At 31.8% G+C, this 20,863-nt stretch overlaps 1 protein-coding gene and 1 pseudogene across 4 annotated transcripts in view; both read left to right on the top strand.

The window, feature by feature from the left end:
• SLCO1A2 (solute carrier organic anion transporter family member 1A2) overlaps positions 1-20,863 on the top strand; it is a 77,446-nt gene that overhangs the window by 49,405 nt on the left and 7,178 nt on the right. For all 4 annotated transcript variants that reach the window (XM_039882546.1, XM_039882547.1, XM_039882545.1 and 1 more), the window contains 9 exons: positions 329-475; positions 3,148-3,246; positions 3,813-4,031; positions 6,147-6,311; positions 7,648-7,843; positions 9,233-9,398; positions 10,310-10,482; positions 13,921-13,985; positions 14,542-14,659. In XM_039882546.1, coding sequence (XP_039738480.1) covers positions 329-475; positions 3,148-3,246; positions 3,813-4,031; positions 6,147-6,311; positions 7,648-7,843; positions 9,233-9,398; positions 10,310-10,482; positions 13,921-13,985; positions 14,542-14,659 — 1,348 coding nt within the window. The remainder of the gene's footprint in view (positions 1-328; positions 476-3,147; positions 3,247-3,812; positions 4,032-6,146; positions 6,312-7,647; positions 7,844-9,232; positions 9,399-10,309; positions 10,483-13,920; positions 13,986-14,541; positions 14,660-20,863) is intronic.
• Positions 18,910-19,025, top strand: LOC120618750 (uncharacterized; annotated as a pseudogene).

Raw genomic sequence — 20,863 nt, forward strand, 5'->3', positions numbered from 1 at the left:
ATGATGTAAATATTCCCATCAAACTACCAATGTGTTGTCACTAAACACTGAATTGGAAAGAGATGTATATACTACTCATCTCTCCCAACTCAGTAGGAAGTGGATCCAGCATACCACTTACACTTGGCCATACCTAAGCACTCTCAGTAAATGCAAGAGGAATAGACCAATAAGTCATCACTGGCATAGTAATATAAATCATTTACAAGGTGCTATGCCACATGAGAACTGTGAAATACTTACCAAAAACTTAAAATTATAGCTTATACTTACAGCTTAATATTTTACTATGAAAATACTAATGCAATGTCTTTTTCTTTTAATGCAGACTATGTGAAGAAAGTTAAGTCATTAATGTGGGTGTATGTACTAGTAGGAAATATAATACGTGGAATTGGTGAAACTCCCATCATGCCTTTGGGTATTTCCTACATAGAAGATTTTGCTAAATCTGAAAATTCTCCTTTATATATTGGTGAGTTTGAAAATCTGCTTTAGCTTTTTTTTCAGGATAGTTAAGTTCATTGAGAATGGATATTAGTTATTTATTTGGACTCAGTAATTTCCAGAATGACAAGCAGAGTACCTTGGCACAGTTGGTCATCAATAAAAGTTTGTTGAACCGAGTAATTACACACAATACCAGATAATCCACTTTGCTAAATCTGCTTTTTTGCTGTTGAAAATCTAATACCCTCCATTTCCTTGGCACCACTCTATATCCAATCTAAAAGATTTACCAATGCCTTCTTTAACATGTCCCTTGTATTTAAAATTTTTCTCACTATTTTTATTATGTCTATTTTTGTTCAGGTTTTCATGACTTTACTTGTAGATTATTATAACTTCTTTGTTGGTCATTTTATTTCTAGTATCTTATTTTATTATTTTCTCATAAACATTCTTGTAGTATAATTTTTCTCAAATATAGTTTTAATTATGTCTTCTCTACTAAGTTAATGAAACATATTGGCTCTTTAATTTACTAAATCGGATCTCCCCACTTACTATTCATTGCTCTGTACTCAATTTATCTAGTTAGTTTTTATATAGTTTTATTTCATCACCAACTCTCCATACTAGTCAGACTTTTTCATAATTTTCACAAATATCTGTCTTCATTCTTTTGGTTATGCTTCTTGAAAATTTCTTTTCTAAAACCTATCAATGTCACTTCCCAGAATAACCAACTTAAAACACACTATCTTATGTTGTCTTCCAATCTCCTAAATATTCTTAATTTATTATGGATCACTTGCTTATATTCTTTAGTTATTCCATCTGTTGTTTATAAAATTATAACTTTGAGTACAGGGACATTTTGTAATTAATATAGACATATGTTTTAAAAACCAGAAAAGTCAAAAAGAATGAAAGAAGATAGAAACAGAACTATACTTAATCAATATAGATTAAAATATTTAGGAATCATTAGCCCAAATAACTTTTGGCACTATTTGATGACTCACTGATTTCACAATAATCTTTTTCAGTGTTTTTCTATTCAATCCTTTCAGATTCCTTCACATACTTACATTGAAACAATACAAATGCTCGCCTGCAATAAAGTAGGAAACATCTTGTTATAATATATATTTCTTTACAACAAATGATAAGTTGTATAATATATAGAAATAACTGTGATGATCTCTATATTTAGTAAGATGAATGAAACATGGTCCATATAAGGTTTAGTATGTAAATACATAATTACAAATCGATTAAATCTGATAAATACCTGTGTAATTAATTTTTTAAAGTTAAATTCGATTTGAAACATTAAGTAAATAAAAATATGTGTATATAAATAAATTTCAACAAACCGGTTAGCTATACATCAAGAAAACAGTTCCATGTATGATTCTGGAGTTTAGGAGAGAACATAAAAGCTAACAGTTAAGTTTGAGAATCATCTATACAGAGACAATAAATGAAATTAAGAAAGAAGAAGTGAGGTTGCTATGCGAAGCCATATATATATATGTAAGAGGTCCTAGGTTAAAATACGAGGGAACACTTCTACCTAGTAGAGTAAGAGGAAGAAAAATCAAGAACAAAGTAGTCACAGTGGAAACAGTAAAGCAATCAATGTATCATTTTGTGAAAGTCTTAGGAGGGAAATGTCAAAGAGGAGTTGGTCAGCAATGTCAAATAATTAGGAGAGTTAGGAAGATGAGGGCCAGAAAACGACAGTAGATAAGTGGCAAAGAGATCACTGGTGCTACCTGAAATGTTTTTGAGTAAAATATGGAAGGATTTGAATAGAGTGAATGATTGGTGAGAAAGTAGAGGCAGAGTATAGTGAAAGGAAAGAAAACAGGGTGAATTTGAGATACTGTAAATATGAGTGGATGGGGGAGATTGTACAAGAATAAGAAAAGAAGTGTTTGGTTGAGCAAGACCTCAGAAAGAAAGGTGTTAATGTCAATAACTCGTGTGTGCATAGGGTGAACCAATCAGTGAACTTTAGAGACGGCAGAGACAACAAGCAAAAACATATTTTGAAGTAAAAAGAAAGACAGTTAAGAAGCTCATGTCTGGATTTTCAGTGAGCAGGGAGGGCACATTATAGATTCTGAATTGTGGACAAGTTATGAGATAACTGATGATGATATTCCAGATGTGTAAGCAGTTATGAGGACAGAGGGGATTGATTGAAATGGAAAATAAGAATGTGAAGAAGAAGAAAGGAGATTATGATAAAAGTGAAAAGAAGTATCAATAATAGTAAGAAGAAAGCCAGGGAAAGTTTCAAGTTGGAGATTTGGGACCAATCACAGGAAATTTATCAAAACATGATATAGCTTTAGAATTCCTCTAAAAATAACAAAAGAATCTTGTTCTGTATTATACCTTTATTAATAACATGATCCCAGCCTATGCTGCTCCAGCAAAACTTTACCTGTGATCCAGCAAAAGAGAATTTGGAGGCTTAGAGAAAGGGGCTTTTAATTACGAGTCTCCTTCTACAACATTCACAGAAACAAAAGAAACAAATTTGTTACTTATATGTACATTAAGCTTAATTTCCTTACAAATTGAACATCTAAGGCAAAAATAATTCTGTTTTCAGACTCTTCATGGAATTAGAACTCTTTATATGAATAAATAACTATACTATAACTTTATATTTTTCTTTATTTTTAGGGTTTGTAGAAACAGGAGCTATCATTGGTCCTTTGTTTGGACTTCTGTTAGCATCATTCTGTGCAAATGTTTATGTTGACATTGGATTTGTAAACACAGGTAATTCATTAAAATCTAGTTATACAATGTCTAGAGTACATAAAGCAATTTCAAGTATGCGATCACAGTTAATTGGTGCCTTACTTGACCTTCAATTAGCTAAATTAACTATACTTTCCAGGAGTGCAAACTAAAGTGGAGGAGTTCAGATTTTTTTTTTTTTTTAATATTTCAAACAACTGAGCAGGAGTGTGAGATAAAATACTGATCTTCTGACTCAAAATTCAGTGCTCTTTCTACTTCAACGTAACCATATTTCTTGTTTTCAAAAAGCTTAAGCACATAGGCTTTAATTTTTTTTCACCAAGTAATCATTTGTGTATAATTAAATAGTCCTTGTACTTATTTAATAAGTACCTATTTATAAATTCTTTCCATGATAGGACAGATCTCCAAAGTAATTTATTGCTAGACGATATTACATACTACACATTGTCAGACAAGTTTTATAAATGTCTGACTTGTATACAACCGCTATACTTGGATAGAACCTGAGAATAGTAATTTAAATTTTTTTCTATAGTTCGTACAGGAAATAATGTTTATATGTGTATATTTTTTTACAGATGATCTGACCATAACTCCCGCTGATATTCGTTGGGTTGGTGCATGGTGGTTTGGCCTTTTGATATGTGCAGGAGTGAATGTGCTCACTGCCATTCCTTTTTTCTTTTTGCCCAAAACACTTACAAAGGAAGGACAAAAGGATAATGCTGACATTAAAAATGACAAAGAAGAGAAACAAATAGAAGAGGTCAAGAAGAAAAATGATGGAATCATTAAAGGCAAATATAAAATTTTTAAATACTATATATTTACTTTTTGTTTTATATAGATATGTCTGTATTTTAGTCTTACACTATAACGTGCTAGGGTGCATTAAGACAATTTGTCATTAATAGTCAGCAGTCAATAATGTCTAATTAGTCTGATTCTTCCTATGCTATTATTTGGTAATAAACAATATAATTTGAGAGCTGAATTATCTCAGATCAGAACAAAAGAAAGAAAAATATGCACTAATCCAAATAAGCGTATATTTCTGAAACCAAAAATATTAGCTTAGCTGTGAGTTTCCTAGAAGTTAAAGCAGAAAGAGAAAACATGATGGATCATATAATTTCCTATATTTGATAGAGGGAAGGATAATAGTTCTTAAAGAGAAAATCTTCCCCAAGTAACAAATTCTTAAAAAAGAAAAAGATCGTTATTTGTTGTATGATATAGGTAATATTGAATTACATAGTTGTTTTCTAGCCAATACAGGAGCATATTTCACGAAACAGTTTTTTTGTTGTTGTTGTTTATTTGTCAATAAAAGCTCAAAGTATAATGTACAGAAGGTGCTTCTGGTGGAAACTAAGCTAAGATAGTCTAAGTACTTAGTATTCAAGAATACTGATTCTTAAACTTGACCACATAGAATCACCTGGGAAATTTTAAAAATTATTGATGCTTGGAAATTCTGTAGTATTCTTAAGAGATCTGATTTTATTAATATGAGTATTTAATTAGTATGGTCTGGTCTTTAAAATTCTTAGAGTGTTCATTTAGAAGATAAGAAGTTTCCTTATCTGTAAAATAGAGATAGTAATAATTATAAAGTTGTTGTTTTCAGGCACATATTACTATTATTACTTCCACTAGTATTAGTATTACTGTTGTCGATATTGCTATTTTTAGTAACACCCATAAATTACAATACCAACTTGCACAGAATTTTTATTAACAATTACAAATTCACTTAAACTACAATTGAACATAATTTAATACTTCTCAAATCATTAAGAGACAATTTAGAATCTTGAAAATTTAGTGACATATAGAAAAGAATTCGAAGTACTAAAACTCATCTATTAGGGAAGGGATGTCAACGAAATGGGTAACTTAAAACGTTCCAAAGAGCTCCGAACACAACTCTTACACCTGCCAAGTATTTCATTCATAAATACGAATTCTACCACTCATTTTTTTTTGCCTGAAGCTATGCTTCTTCCTCTTCCAATTTGCTTTCTTTATTGATACTTTGTTCTAGAATTGATTTTAGGCAGTTTATTAAGCAAAACAGGACAATATACAATAAGCAAGGAACTCGAGACAGAGAACATGAAGGCAGGAATAGAGAAAAAAACTATAAGTGAGACTTTGACACAAAATGGTGGCAGTTTGCTTGAGGTGGGCCACAAATTTGGCTCTGTTTTGTCAGTCCACACAAACAGGGAAAAGTTTGGGGTAAATCATTTACATGGTCCTTAGTATGTACCTAATGAATCAAGATCTCAGGGATTGGGACCTGGGGGTTGGTGTTTTAAAAGCAACCCAGGTAGTTTTAAGTACATTTTGTTGCGAACCATTGGCAGAACCACCAAAACAGTTGTTCTAAACAAGCAGAAAAATACCTGGAACTTGAGGATATTTACATTCCTTGAATTCCCATGAATTCCTTTATTTTAAATGTTCAGGAGTGATAATGTCAATATTTTATTATGAACTTCTTTATCAAATTGATTTTCTTCTAGACTTTAGAGGTCAGGACAAGCATCTTTCATTCTAGATGATCTCAGGAGAAGTGAAGATATTGATAGAAGGAAGAAGAGAAGGAAAAAAGGAAATGGTGTGAACACAGGCAATATTTTGGTCACATTACAGTTTTTCCTTAAGACATAGTAGTAACTTAGTAAAGCAAGACTATTGTGTCCTGATCCTTGCCCAGTAAGCTGTCACTGACTCGCAGAATCTACCAAAACAATGATATAACTTTAGCTTTCAAGGGGTAAAAAGAATTAACAACATGTGAATTATAAAACAGAAAAACATAATTTAGAGGGGAAGTTTCAGAAAAAGCCTATCATAAAATGCAAAATCCAGTTAGTTTGACACTTGTCATTCTTTCATTTCAGATTTTTTACCGTTCATGAAAAGTCTTTTTTCCAACCGAGTTTACATGCTTTTCATACTAGTAAGTGTGATACAATTTAATGCATTTGTTAATATGCTACTCTTCATGCCTAAATATCTGGAACAGCAATATGGAAAATCAACTTCAGACGCAGTCTTTCTAATTGGTATGTTTGCTCTCTGCCATTAGTAGCCCACTTCCCCCCACCCCGCCCCACCCCCACGTCCCGCCCCCTAGAACGGTGAACAGTGTGATGATGGGTCTAGGAAACTCCGAAATGGAAATCTGTTAGAATATTTCTGTCTCTGGTACAATTCCCTCTTCCGTTCTTCAGTGAAATCGACAAAGGGTAGGAAGAGAAGAAAGTCAGGAAATCTTGGTTTTTCTGTTCTCTCTCCAGTAAGAACGCAAATTCAAAGTATTTGTGGAAATCTTGGGGAATGAACAAATTAGATACAATTTTCGGTTAGGCAATCCATTAATAAAAAAATGAAGACAGAGTTAATTCATTAGGAGTCAGTGTTTTACTCTCAGATTTTACTATTGGATGAATGAATTCCACTTTCCTCCTTATTTAGTTCCCTGGTCCCCCTGGTGGTTTGAGGTGTCTCTGCAGCCCATACATTCTGATTTTTCCTGTGACCACACGACCCCACCTTTAGTTTGCTTCTCAAGGGATATTTTTACAGTTTTGAGTGAATTTCCTAGACTACCTGCATCCACATTACCTCGAGTGTTTGTTACAAGTTCAGCGACCTGGTGCCCACCTCAGACATGCTAAATCAGACTCTGCTATGGGACTCGAATGGATTTTTCACAAGTTCTCCCAAGAGATTGTGATTCAGTGAGCAAACCCTGGCATATAAGAATGCAACCTAGGGCTGTTTCTTCCTTTTTTTTTTCTTTTCTCGTTTTTGGAGGAAAGAGTAGGGTAGAGACAGTGCTTGTCAATAGCAGCAGTAAGCAGCAAGATATGAAATGTAAATATACTTGACAATCGGGCTCAGCAGTGATCTAATGTACCTTGATCTGAGTCAAATTCTTAACAACCATAATGGTAATAAACAGCAGCATGATCATATAAATCATATATATATTCATATATAGTCATATATATTCATATATATACATATATATTCATATACATATACATATATATATATATATATATATATCACCCCAAAGAATGGAAAACAATAAATTACTGGTGAAAAGATATATCAGTCATGATCTCTGCCTACATGAAATTTACAACCTACTGCAATAAATTGCATGATAAGAGCAATCTTCAAAATATACTTTGACATTGAAGGACATTTAAAGATCTCTCTTAATACATGTATATAATATGTGACCAAGTAAGGATAAAACTCTATCACTCTTCTTCACTGTGAATGGGACCAAAATATTTTCTTATGCCAAACATGTTAGATAAAGGTGATATTATATTTGTTCCTTTGCTAAGTCACATTGTAAATATCATTGTTTTCTTGCATTTATAGGTGTTTACAACTTACCTCCCATATGCATTGGATATATAGTTGGTGGTTTAATTATGCAGAAGTTCAAGATTACTGTCAAACAAGCTGCCCACATAGGATTTTGGTTATCTTTAATTGAATTTCTTATATATTTTTTGCGTTTTCTTATGATCTGTGATAATTCTTCAGTGGCTGGCATAACAACTTCTTATGAAGGGTAAGTTTTTTACTAATGAATGTTATCACTTTGTACAGTTAATAACATATTTTCTCGAGTGATTACCTGTGACTAGACCATTTGCTGATTGGAGTTAATGGTGGAAATCCATAGTCTTTCATCTTTCCTCCTCCTGTCAATTATAACCCAATACATTCAGGCTCTAGGATTATTAAAGAGGCTGGGAACATATCACAGGGTAGCGAGTTTATGATTGTGTGTGTGTTTGTTTTGTGATATCCTAGTAGGTATTAAAGGGGATATCAAAAGAAACGACCTATAGTTTTAGGTTGCATTGGGATATGTCATCCATGTATTTCATACTTCCATAAACGAGTAAAATTAAGAGTTGACTATATAGTCTCAATCGCCTTTATGTTTCCACAATGAGCTTAAATTTACCGTAACTGAATCTTAATATATAATACATTAATTCATATCTTTCATTTGTATAGTTACATCTCCAATATTGAATAGTTTTAGATTTGTATTTTGAGGCTTATCTGGGTTTATAGGAAGGTTGAGTGGTGCTAGAGATCGTGGTCCCGGGTTGAGCAGGGTCACTGTCCACATTCTCTCATTGAGTGAGCCTGTAGGCTATGCTCCTTGATTGGGCAGGGTCACAGGCTACGTTCCCTGACTGAGCAAGGCTGCAGGCTGTGTTCAGCAATTGGATAGGGCGATAGGCTGGGTGCTGATGCAGGGCAGTGTTAGTTGCTTGACAGTATCATAATACTGTAGACTAGGCTCTGCGGCTGCTCAGGATAACTGTTCAAGCTCTTGGTTATGTGGAACCAGAGACTTAACAGTAGAGCAAGGCTGCTATCTTGGCTCCTTGCCTTAGTGGGATGATGGATGAGCTCTATGGCTGCCTAAGTTCTCTGGCTAATCTTCCTACATGTGTGGTCTCAAGATGGCAACATAGGTTGTTCCTGATACATCTTTGTAGAAGAATGTATTTGTTTACTCACATAGTTTTGTTCTGGAGCTACATATATTACCTATATTATATATTAAATTGTAGATTTTGATCTCCAAGTAAGCACTTGAGATTCTTTTCATAAAATATGATCTCTTGTTACTTTCCACCATATGGATCAACCACAGGGATTAGGTCTTTATTTTTGAGTTCTAATATCACCTGAAAAAAAACCTCTCATATGGTAGGCACTCAATTAATGCTTGTTTATTGGCCATTTGTTTCTCTAAATAAATCATTGAAAAAGTGCCTTTTATGCCAGATCTGTAGTGCCCAGGCTACACACTGATGGTTGGAAGATTTCTGTTTTTATTTTGGGGAGGAAAGAATATTGTGAACTGAGATGAAAAAAGAAAGAGAAGATGCTCTAAGGCTTTCAACATCCATGGCATTATTTTAAATCATTACAGAACAGCACAAGATTTATATGCTGGAAATGCTATCCTCGCTGACTGCAACATGGATTGTAACTGTCCAACTAAAATATGGGACCCAGTGTGTGGAAGCAATAGTTTGTCATATATGTCAGCTTGCCTTGCTGGTTGTGAGACATTCGTTGGAACAGGAATAAACATGGTACAACAACTTATTGGCCATTTTTTTTTTTTTAAACAGAACTTCTCTTTCATGTACTGCATTGGCACTTTTCAACAATGAACTGGGTGCACATTTGAAAAAATGTAAAATTAACCATCTTCCTTAAAACCAAATTAATTTTTTTTGTGTGTGGAAAAAATTAATTACCTTCATATGCTCACTTGATTTACTTTTTTCCCCTAGATTTTATTTTAAACATTCACAGTGTCTGAGCACTGATCTTTAATTCATAGCAGTTGACATTATTACTCAGATAATTTGTTTTAAAAGTACTCAACTGAAATCTTTTTATCAAGGTAAAATTGGCTAATTGTTTTACTGGGGAGTTTTTTGGTCTGTTCATTTGTATTTTTCTGTATTTTACATTCTGGCAGCTTTGTAAAAAGAATGTAAGATGGAATTAGGCAAGTTTTCTTGCCTAAAAAATGTTACAATACTTAAAATGTTGGCTGGTTATCAAAGTAAAATATAAATTTTGATTTGTATTAAAATCTGGAGACATAAAAATTCAAAAAGGGTTGATGTTACTCTGTTTTTGCAATAAACTATATTTTTTAATAAAGCTTTGTTTAAGTACCTAAATATTTCAACTAAGCATTCAGAAACAAATTTTCTTTGTCATCGTGGCAAAACAGTATATATTTTTTAAAAACATGATTTCAGATAGCTGAGCTCTTGCAAATTTACTCCATATATTTAGAGAGAGATATTGTTTTTCTGAAACCATTCTTCTGTGGTTTGTTTTATGGTATGATCCTGAAACTATGAAAGAGATGAGAATAAGGAAATAAACAGTCCCTATCTTTATTCAATTGGGCATGTAAAAATATTTGAGATTTCTGTTCAAATATTTCTTTCTTAAATAGGATAAATGGTTATTTTTTGGACAGGTATTCCAAAATTGTAGCTGTATTCAAACATCAGGAAATTCATCTGCAGTTCTTGGGCTGTGTGGCAAAGGACAGGACTGTTCCATGATGCTCCAGTACTTTTTAATCTTGTCGGTGATCAGCAGTTTCATTTATTCTTTATCTGCCATACCTGGATATATGGTTCTCCTGAGGTACACTAATTGTTTTCTTTATATAGATTCCTTCCTGGTCATTTATTAAGGTGATTTTTTTACAAAGCCGCTTAGCGCGCCCGGTACCTAAGAATTCTGTGCTCTAACATACCACTTATTAAGAATGTCACATTAAACATTGTTGAATTTTACAAAATTTTAGAGTTAGTAATATAAATATCTCCATTTGTATCTTTCCATCCTTATTTCTTAGAGTTAAATTAGTAAAACTCATTGTTTAACACAAGAAGAGATACATTTATATTTTAGGGTAAACCATATGAAATGGTCATTAGGTAGGTAAAGAGTGATTGCCTAGCAGTCATATCTTATAGTCCAACTTACAAGACAACAGAGAGTAAAGCTGTCAGAAGTCCCAGTTTCACCAGCTATCATCTATCTACAGGGGATTAGGCAGATCACTGGACCCTTCTGAGCTCCATTTTTCTTTAAGAAAAAATGGGCATAATAATAAATGCTTCTCTCTCTAATCAGGCTATTTTGAGACATACATGTTGAAGGGTTTAGTAAAACCAGGAAATTGCAAAGGGAATTCAAACTTTGGCATATCGTACATGTGTTCCTTTAATTACAGCATTCTTCATACCTAGTAAATAATTCTAAACATGTCTAGTAAACAAAGTTTACATTTCTTTCTTTTTAAAAATATTTTATTGGAACTCAGAAGCAGTGTTAAACTAATCATAATTCTCAGTCCCATAGCATATTATCATTAGAGATTGGAGCAAGGTTTCTCTCTTGTTTTATTTCCTCTTATTTTTATTTTTGTCCTCTCATTCCCCACTTCCTTTCATCATAGGCACCCACAAATCAAAATTAGCTTCTTAGTTATTAGTGCATTATATAGCTTTACTATATATGGGAACTTTCTATAGGTATCTTTTTATTATTTGTTATTCCATTTTTATGTTCAGAGAACATAATCTGAAAGATGTGAGGTTTTAAGGGAAAATATCGGGGCTTTCTTTGGGGCCTAGTGCATAGTTAATTTTTGTGTGTTCCATGTGTTTCTGGAAAGAATGTATACTTCTGCATTTTGGTTATACAGTTCCCATATCTCTTGGATTGAAGTAAATCATTGCGTTATCTAAATTTTGGGAATCTATAATTGTTTTTTGTCTACTTAATCCATCAGTTTTTCAGAGATGTTTGTTAAAATCTAAAAATTTCTAATGTCTTTCTCCCTGTAGTTATGTCATTTTTTAATTTATATATTTGGAGGCTATGTTATATTATGCAGATGCGCCTTTGATCACTATACTTCTAAATTATATACCAGCCTATAATTTTCCTCTTGATCTTTTCTACATTTTTTTCTGAGGGAATTTTATTCAATTTCTTTTAAAACTGCTGTTCTGAGTTTCTTTTGGCTCATTGTTGCCCATTATATCTTTTTCCTACCCTTTATTTTTAATCGTCAATCTTCCATTTATTTGTTAGTTCTGATAGTGTAATCTGAGATTGGTGAGTTTAACCTACTTATCGTTATTTTAATTATTGTGATAGGGCTTTTTTTTGCCATTTTATTTCATATATTTTATCTGACCTTCCCTTAGCTGCTGCTTTTTTTTTTTTTGCTTTCCATTATATGCATCGGATTTGCTGCTTCTGCTTTGAAAACTATATCTTTCAAATGGTTAAACTGATTATTGAAATTCTTAACTATGTTTCTGTTTTTCTGATGAATTTCAAAACTTTTCAGTATTAATATCTACTCCTTAATAAGACAAGTACTTAATCATGCTCTCAGCTCTTTTTGTGTCTCTACTTTTTTCCTTCATCTTTTGCCAAGATTATACTATATGTAGAGTTTAACACCTAGATTTTTATGTATATACTTATGCTTTTCTCCATTTTTGTGGACTCTCCATGAATTTCCTATCATGATGGTAGAGAGCTGCAACATCTATGTTACTCAGCCAGTTTTAAAGAACTATTTGAATTTCTGTCAGCACTTCTTCCATAATTTGCATTTTAATTTTTATTTCTGATTCCTGGATTCTAGAAATTGTTATTATCAATGTGAATTATTTACAGTATTTATAGAACAGTTTAAACTGCTTACAATTTCTTAACTATTAAGATTTATGCTTCTGTGAGATTACAAAGAGAGATATTAGAGATAGAAAAGAGAAAGTCTTTGGTAAAATTTTAATGCCCTATTTTTGTATTAAATGGAAACCACGGGACCAAGAGAGTCATGCTACGTCTCCTGGATTTTCTTACTTCCTTCAGAGTAAAATCACTGATGTTTTCTAAATAACCTATGTGTTAAACATATAATGCCAAGTTCAGCTGTGTCTCAACCTGAGTTTGTAGAGTTATTAGAATCTAGTAAAATATTTGTACCAGGAAAATACCAATGAGATGATGTTTTGCTAAAAATGTATTTCATCTTTTTGTAAATAAAGCTGCTTTTATTTTCTCAGCTTTGAGTTAATCAGGGAAACTCAAAATGAATTCTTTGAGTAGCAGTGCCAATGCCGAAGTGAGTGGGACACAAATTATAGCCTTCATTTCTACTTATAGGCATTTCAGGCAACAGTGGAAAGGTGGGAGAATTTTTAGAGAGAATAGAGAAATCTATGTGACTCTTGAAATTGTACCAAATCACTTAAAATATGTTTGCTTTGGATGTTTTCATCACTTTTCTTTGAAAATTTTTATTCTTGCTGTATTTCTTTCTTAGATTTACTTATGTAAATTCTTGGCATTTCTGTATTTTGTTAATATAAATAATTTAAATACAGCTAATTTTGCATTGTTCTTATTTCAGACTGAAGGTTGAACTATTAGAATCAAGAACTACTACTTTAATAAAAGGATAGATATTGATTGATATGAAATATGTTTTCTTTAATAACTTTCTGATAGAAATGAATGAGCAAAAAGTGTTGGGTAATTGCCAATGACCAGAAGTGAGATTCCTGTGTAGACTACAAATTTGATAATTAGGTCTTGAATAACCAAGACCTGAGTATGCAAGAAAATTTTGTATTGCTCAGTGCTACTAGTACACAAACAGTTCTTTTAAGAAACTATGGCAGTTTTTATTTTTTATTTATTTTTTTATTTTTTAAAAATGCTTCATTTTTAAAATTTTTGTACTTTTTAAAAATTTCATTCATGTCCCCACACCTCTCCCTTTTGACAACCATCAGCTTGTTCTCTATATCTATGGGTCTCTCTGATTTGATTCATTTGTATTATTTTTTAGATTCCACATATAACTGAAAACATACAGTATTTGTCTTTTTCTGTCTGACTTATTTCGCTTAGCATAATACCCTCTAGGGCCATCCATGTTGTCATAAATGGCAAGATTTCATTTTTTTTTTTATTGATGAGTAATATTCCATTGTTGTGGTAGTTTTTATCTCTGTTTTAGTTTTATTCATTAATTTATTTAATTTTTAGGTGTATCAAGCCTGAAGAGAAGTCTTTTGGTATAGGATTACATGCATTTTCCACAAGAGCATTTGGTAAAAATAGTTATTTTTCCTAACATTATATTAGATCATTATTAAATACGAATTAAATTAAATTATTCTCTTAGAGTAATGGTCTAGTAAATACCCCATCTGCTTGTAAACAGCACTTTGTAAATAGTAGGAGAATGAAGTACAAGAAGAAATAGAGAACTTTCTTTTTTACTTGAAAATGTCCTATTTGACCTTAATTCTAGTTTTTATCTGTTAGATTTGAAAAGCAAATGAAGAGGAAATACTACGTTAAAATAAAATGTACACATGATTGGCCCAAAATATTGCAGAAAAAAGTATAAAGAATCATTAATTTAACATTTTCTTCTATTAATAATTTTTATGTTGCATTCACCCATCGGATTATTTATCCTTTATAATATGGAAATTTTACAGTGAAAGTAATCTTTAATTTCTGAAAATAAAAGTTAAAGCATTAGATTTATATTTCATTAATCTTTATTCTACAAATAGAGAAAATTGAAATGTTTTCAAACAAAACAATGTATCTTAAGTCTCCTTTTTGATGGATTTTTCTTTCTTCCTTTTATTATAGCTGGAATTCCTGCACCTATATATTTTGGTGCTTTAATGGACTCCACATGTTTATACTGGGCAACTTTGAAATCTGGTGAGTCAGGGGCATGCAGGATATATGATTCCACCAACTTCAGGTAAAGACTTTTTTAAATAATTGTTTTCTTAGCATAAATTGCACATAAAATGGCACCATTAATGTCTAACATTTTCTTTGTCAAGTGACTAGCATACTTTTTGCTTTGTTTCCAGAATTGTTTATGATACTATATCTCCATTTTTAATTTATATACTAGATAATAAATGTTTATTTATATACTAGAATTTTATTTCCTCAATATTTTCAAAGTATGTGATAAATATAAGCATGGATGATTTCCTTAACCCACCCTTTCAAAGTGTTGTTTGTTAAATTGATTACAGTCAATACGTTATTGAAGTAATGGCTATACATCAGCTACCTCTCTAAATTATGTTAGTCTCTAAAGTATCCCCATTTCTCCTACATCATTTTAGAATCTTACTAGCCTCAGTTTTTACTTCCTTTCACCACTTCTGATCTATAAAATTATACTTGTTCTCTCTCATTAAATTTTGCTGACACAATATTCTTCATGTCTCTTTAAGGCTTATTTTTTGTTAATATAGATCTAATTTTGAACAAAACACATATGATAGCATTAATGTTTTTGAACAAAACTTTTCCATTTTTCTCTTTCTATTTCATGCTCTTTTTCATTCAGAGACCTGAATTTGGTTTAAATTTATATGAACATCTCATGATGGGGCAGTAAGAAAATTCTTTTATTTACCTAAAAACAATTTTTCATTGTTTAAAACATTCTAAGGTCTTATCTTGATCAGTAAAAGGGCTGTCAAGAACTGTGAAGAGAGCACTCAGCATGAGATTCATGTTTTCATTAGTTTCCCCTCTGCCTAAAGTTACACAGGGGTAAAGTGGAAGTGGGTCCAGGTAAACACTGCACATGCAATGGATTTGCATCATAGTTGAGGAACCCCGAGGATTACAAGTGTAGGTCGGCCTCATCCTGCTGCTTAGGTTCCTGTTGATAGTGGCCTTAATTAAATGTTGTTTCAGACAAAATAATTAAATTTGGTACCTTCTTTTGTCAGTCAGATACATTAGAATGGCCTGTCAAGTGTATTCATGAGAAAATTCACTGGAAAATAATATAGAAACAAGAGGTAGATATTGTTGGTAGTCAATTCTCCATGGGTCCCTAGAATTTCTGCATAGCTTGTTAGCAGATTTTTGTTCTGGACTATCTTCTCAAGGATGTTTGAACAGTACATGACCTTGGAAGATATAGATGATGTTTCCCTCTGGAGCAGAGTTTGCTGTCTGGGATGATAAAGATAAAATCTCCTTCTGGGCTAAGGTGGGCAGATTTGTTTGCAACCCATTTAAAAGATTGAGATTTCCTAAACTTTGGATTTTTTACCTGGGTCTTCTTCTGTGTCACCCCTTTGGGATTTGGGGATTAAAGAAAACTAACACGAACATGAACTTTGTGTTAACTGCTGCAATTACAGTAAAAAAGTCCTTTGTCACTGACCCTGGAGTCTTGTATCTTCTGTCGGCATCCATGCAGTTAGGGCAGGCTAACCTAGCATAAAATCCAGGTAAAATCTAGAACTCTTTTAGAGTTCTGGAGAACAGATATACTGATTAACTTTATATTTTGACAAAAATAAGAGGATAATCACTTAAATTTATTCCCATCTACTAGAAACAGAGAAAAATATTAAGAAAAATTCAATGGAATAAGAAATAGGAAAATAAAAGCACACACAATAAGTTGAAAAAATAAGCCTAAATATACCAGGTTTCACAATAAATGTAAACCAATTAGACTCACTTTTAAGAGATAATGACTTCTATATTGGAGTTTTCAAAATTCTAGTTATATGTTGTTTACAAGAGACAGTCTAAAAATATAATGCAAAGAAAGGTTGAAGACAGAGATCAGAAAAAATATACCTGGTAGATATTAAATCAAGTTTCCATTGTTATATTAATGACTGTGAGACAAAATAGAATTCAAAGTGAAAAGGATTAATGGAGATAAAGAAGATATATATAACAGTTATAAACCCATATAATTATGTATTAACATAACCTCTAATATGCAAAACAAAAATTCACAAAACTACAAGAAAAAATTTACAGAGTTGAAAATTTTAACACACTTCTCCAACAAGTGAATATGAAATACAGACAAAAAATTAGTGAGGATACATAGTTGCACTACCAAATTATATGAGGGTTATCTCATAGATATATAGCAATTGTTTAACCCAACCATCAGAATATATATTCCTCTCAAGCCTAGAATAAACATATATAACAATTTACCAGGTCCTATGCTGCAAAGAAAGCTTTTAAAAAATTCCAGGCAATGATACCATATAACCTGTTTTCTGTCCCTAATACAGTGGAATTAGAAATCTATGAAAAAATGTTGCCAAACTTCACATGTTTGGAATTACTCATGGGTAAAAGAATAAATTATAATAAAATAGATAAGTAACTACAACTCTTTGTCAATGAAAACATGGAATAGGAAAACTTACAAGATGAAGCTAAACCACTACTCAAAGGGATATTTTGAACTTTAAATATATATGTGTTCTTTAAAAAGAGTGACTACTAATAAATTCAAATTTAGAAAAAGACAACAAAGTAATTTAAAGTAAAACAACCTGATAAATGATTTAATAAGTTATATATTGATTTATTTCCTATCTCAAATAAACAATAGATACAATATATTTTTAAAATTCCAAAGGGACAAATTTAAGTTCAAAGATAATTATAAACATCATCCTGGACATCCTGTTTTCCTGAATCAAAAATTGATCAGTAACATAAAGAGAGTAAACAGATCTGAATTCAAAGGCTGAATGCAAAGGCTCTAAGCCTAGAAACAGATAGTGGTTTCTGGGAGATGAGCTTCCAAATGAAAAACAAAGTACTTCCAAGGACCCAAGAAACTAGATCTAGATTCAACACTTTAATCCAAGTGGTGGGGTAGAACACTCTTGGATTGGGTTGAGTAGTATCCCTCAAAATTTCATGTCCACCTATAACCTTAGAATATTTTATTTAGAAATAGGGTTTTTGCAAATGGACTCATTTAATTAACTTAAGATGAGGACATACTGGAGTAGAGTGGGCCCTAAAGCTATTCACTACTGCCCTTATAAGAAGAAGAAAGGAAACACAAAGACACAGACACACAGGGAAAACTGTCATGTGGTGACAGAGGTAGAGATTGCAGTGATGCATCTACAAACCAAGAAATTGTAAGGATTGCTGACAGTTAGTACCAGCTAGGAAGAGTGGAGGACAGATTCTTTCCTGGAGCCTTCAGAGGACTCATGGTCCTGACAACATCTCAATTTCAGATTTCTAGCCTCCAGAATTGTGAGAGAATAAATTTCTGTTGTTTTAAGCCATTAAGTTTGTGGTGCTTTGTTTCAGCAGCTCTAGGAAACTAATGCAAACCTCACTGTAAGAGATTAAAAATTACAAAGAAACAAACAAACAAACAAAAAAAACTTTTGCAGATCATTGCTTTGTTACTGAGGAGGGAATAATACACAGTTACACTAAAAACTAAACCAAGTGACATGTTCCCACTGTGGTTATTCCCAGTATCACTATGAAAAATCATCCTTATGAGAACTAGGTTGACTTAGGGCCTGAGGAATTGAGGAAAGGAAAGGAAAATCTATCAGATTTGGAGGAGTAAATGCAAAGACACAGAGCAGGAAAAGAAAATGAAACCAACCAACCAACCAACCAACCACCACCAACAAAACACTCAAAAGGAGCTTGCAATCTAAAACTTAAAAATACGTGAATAAATCTAATAGTAAAAAAGATAAGCACATAAATTACCAACTGAAAGATGATTTCATTCCAGACTAAATTTAATGTAATATAAGAGTATGACAAAGGTTTTAAAGTAAGTATGCTTAACCAGCTCAATAGGATTAAAAAATAGTAAATGGTTGGCATTTACTATCTGTTAAAAATGAACAAGAAATGATGAAAGAAATAACAAGCAGAAATAAGAATATCAAAAGAAACTTTAGAAATATTAGAGATTAAATGTATAGCATTGAGATAATAAAGGAATTCTAAATATGTAATAAATTTCAAGTCAATGTGATTAAAATAAGAATTAGTGAACTGGAAGAGAGTACATAAGAATTTATCTAAAATATAAATTTTAAGAGAGACATGAATTTTCAGATGAAAAGTGCATTTCAGGACGTGGTTCCACAGTGTAGCGGTTAGCACATCTGCTTTGCATGCAGAAGGTCCTAGGTTCGGGCCCCAGTGGAACCATGGTCCATGGTCTACGGCCACACCACCCTGAACGAGCCCGATGTCTGATCTCGGAAGCTAAGAAAGGTCGGGCCTGGCTAGTACTTGGATGGGAGACCACCTAGAAAGACCAGGTGCTGTAGAAATAAATAATAATAATAATAATAAAAAAGAAAAGTGCATATCAATTGTCTTGTAGAATAAATATAAACAAATCTATCAGAGTAAGATTAAAAATCCTCAAGGTAAAAAAAAAAACATTAAAATTACTCAGAGAAACATGCATATAGTTTACAAAAAAATAATTAGACCAATAGTAGATAAGTCATCAGCAACAGATCTTAATATCTTTATGATCCTTATTGCTTTGGGTTCGGGTTGAAACAAAATCATAAACCAGAAAACAAGAAATGGGCAAATGTGGCTGCACATAAAATTTAAAATTTTATTTACGACAGACGATACCGTAGACAATGAAGAATGTTAGAACACAAATTGGGAGCATAAGAACTCTCACACGCTGCTGGCAGTGAATAAAAGCCATGGAGAACTTTTGGGCTATATTTACTTAGTTCCATAACCTAATACCTTTAGATAAACTCATTTTAGAGAAACTTGCTCACGTGCACAAGGAAACATGTAAAAGGAGGTTTATTGCAGTATCGGTATTAGAAAAAATTTGAACAATAAGTGTCTCATAGGAAACTAAATCAATAAATTGTTGTGTATTCATACATTGGAATATAGTGCAATAGTTAAAAATAAACAAAGTAGAACTACTTGTGTAAACGGTTTTTAAATGGGCTAAAATGGAAAATTTTAGAGTAAAACATTTAGCATTATGTCATTTATTTAAAATGTAAAAATATATAAAGTAATTGTATATATCAAGAATGTTTACATACACACTTTATAAAACTATAAAAATAAACTAAGAACAAACTTCATAAAATTCAACATAGTATTACATCTGGGATGGGTTAGAAGATAATCAAATAATAAGGGTACACAGAGGACTTAAATGTATTAGTATTTTCTTCTAAATTGGTCTAAAAATATACAATATTTAATTATTTAAAAAACCTGGGTGGTGAGTACAGACATGTTTAATTTTTTAATTTCCCTGTATTCTTAAAATGTTTCATAATAGAAAATTTTAGGAGTAGAAAGTTGAAAATAAAAAGCAGAAATGAATAGACTACATACCAAAAAAATAAAAAGCTATATTTTTTAAAATATTAAAATATAATAATAATGACAATTATCTGAAAAGGCAAGTAGAGAGGAGATACAAATAAACTATTAAGATTGAAAAATGGAATATAAATACAGTTACTTAGGGATTTTAGACATAATAATTTGTAAACATTACACAAGAACTTTCTAAACAAATATGTATTACCAAATTTTACTATAAACATATAAAAACATGAATATTTTTATAGCTATTCAAACTGAATTGGTCAAAATTCCCACTTTCTAAAAGCACCAAGTCCAGATGCTTCTAAGGCAAGTTTTACAAATCTTCAGTGAATTGATGATTCCCACATCATACAATTTACTCCAAGAAATGGAAAAAGAAGAAAAATTTTCCTCTACTTACAAAGCTAGCACAATCTTTATATCTACATTAGACAAGTTCAGTACAAAGAAAAAAGTATAGGCTGATTTTACTTATAAATATACATGGAAAAATCTTAAAAAAAATTAACAAATTTAATCTAATAATGTGGAAAAATTAACTGATAGAGTTTATTTTAGGCATGCAAAGATAATTCAACTTCAGAAAAAGCTATAAATGTAATATACCTTCTTAACATAATAACAAAAAATTCGGATCTTCTGCTAACTATGTGTAAAAATATGATTTGGTGATGTTTCACACATCAATAGTTAAGACTTTGAGCAAACACAGAAGAGAAGAGAGGAACTTCTTTAACTTAATTAAGGTCATCTTAAAAATAACAAGAGTAAGTATCATTAA

This window comes from Pteropus medius, unplaced genomic scaffold (assembly GCF_902729225.1).
Source record: "Pteropus medius unplaced genomic scaffold, Ma_sr-lr_union100, whole genome shotgun sequence".
In the NCBI taxonomy this organism is placed as follows: Eukaryota; Metazoa; Chordata; class Mammalia; order Chiroptera; family Pteropodidae; genus Pteropus; species Pteropus medius.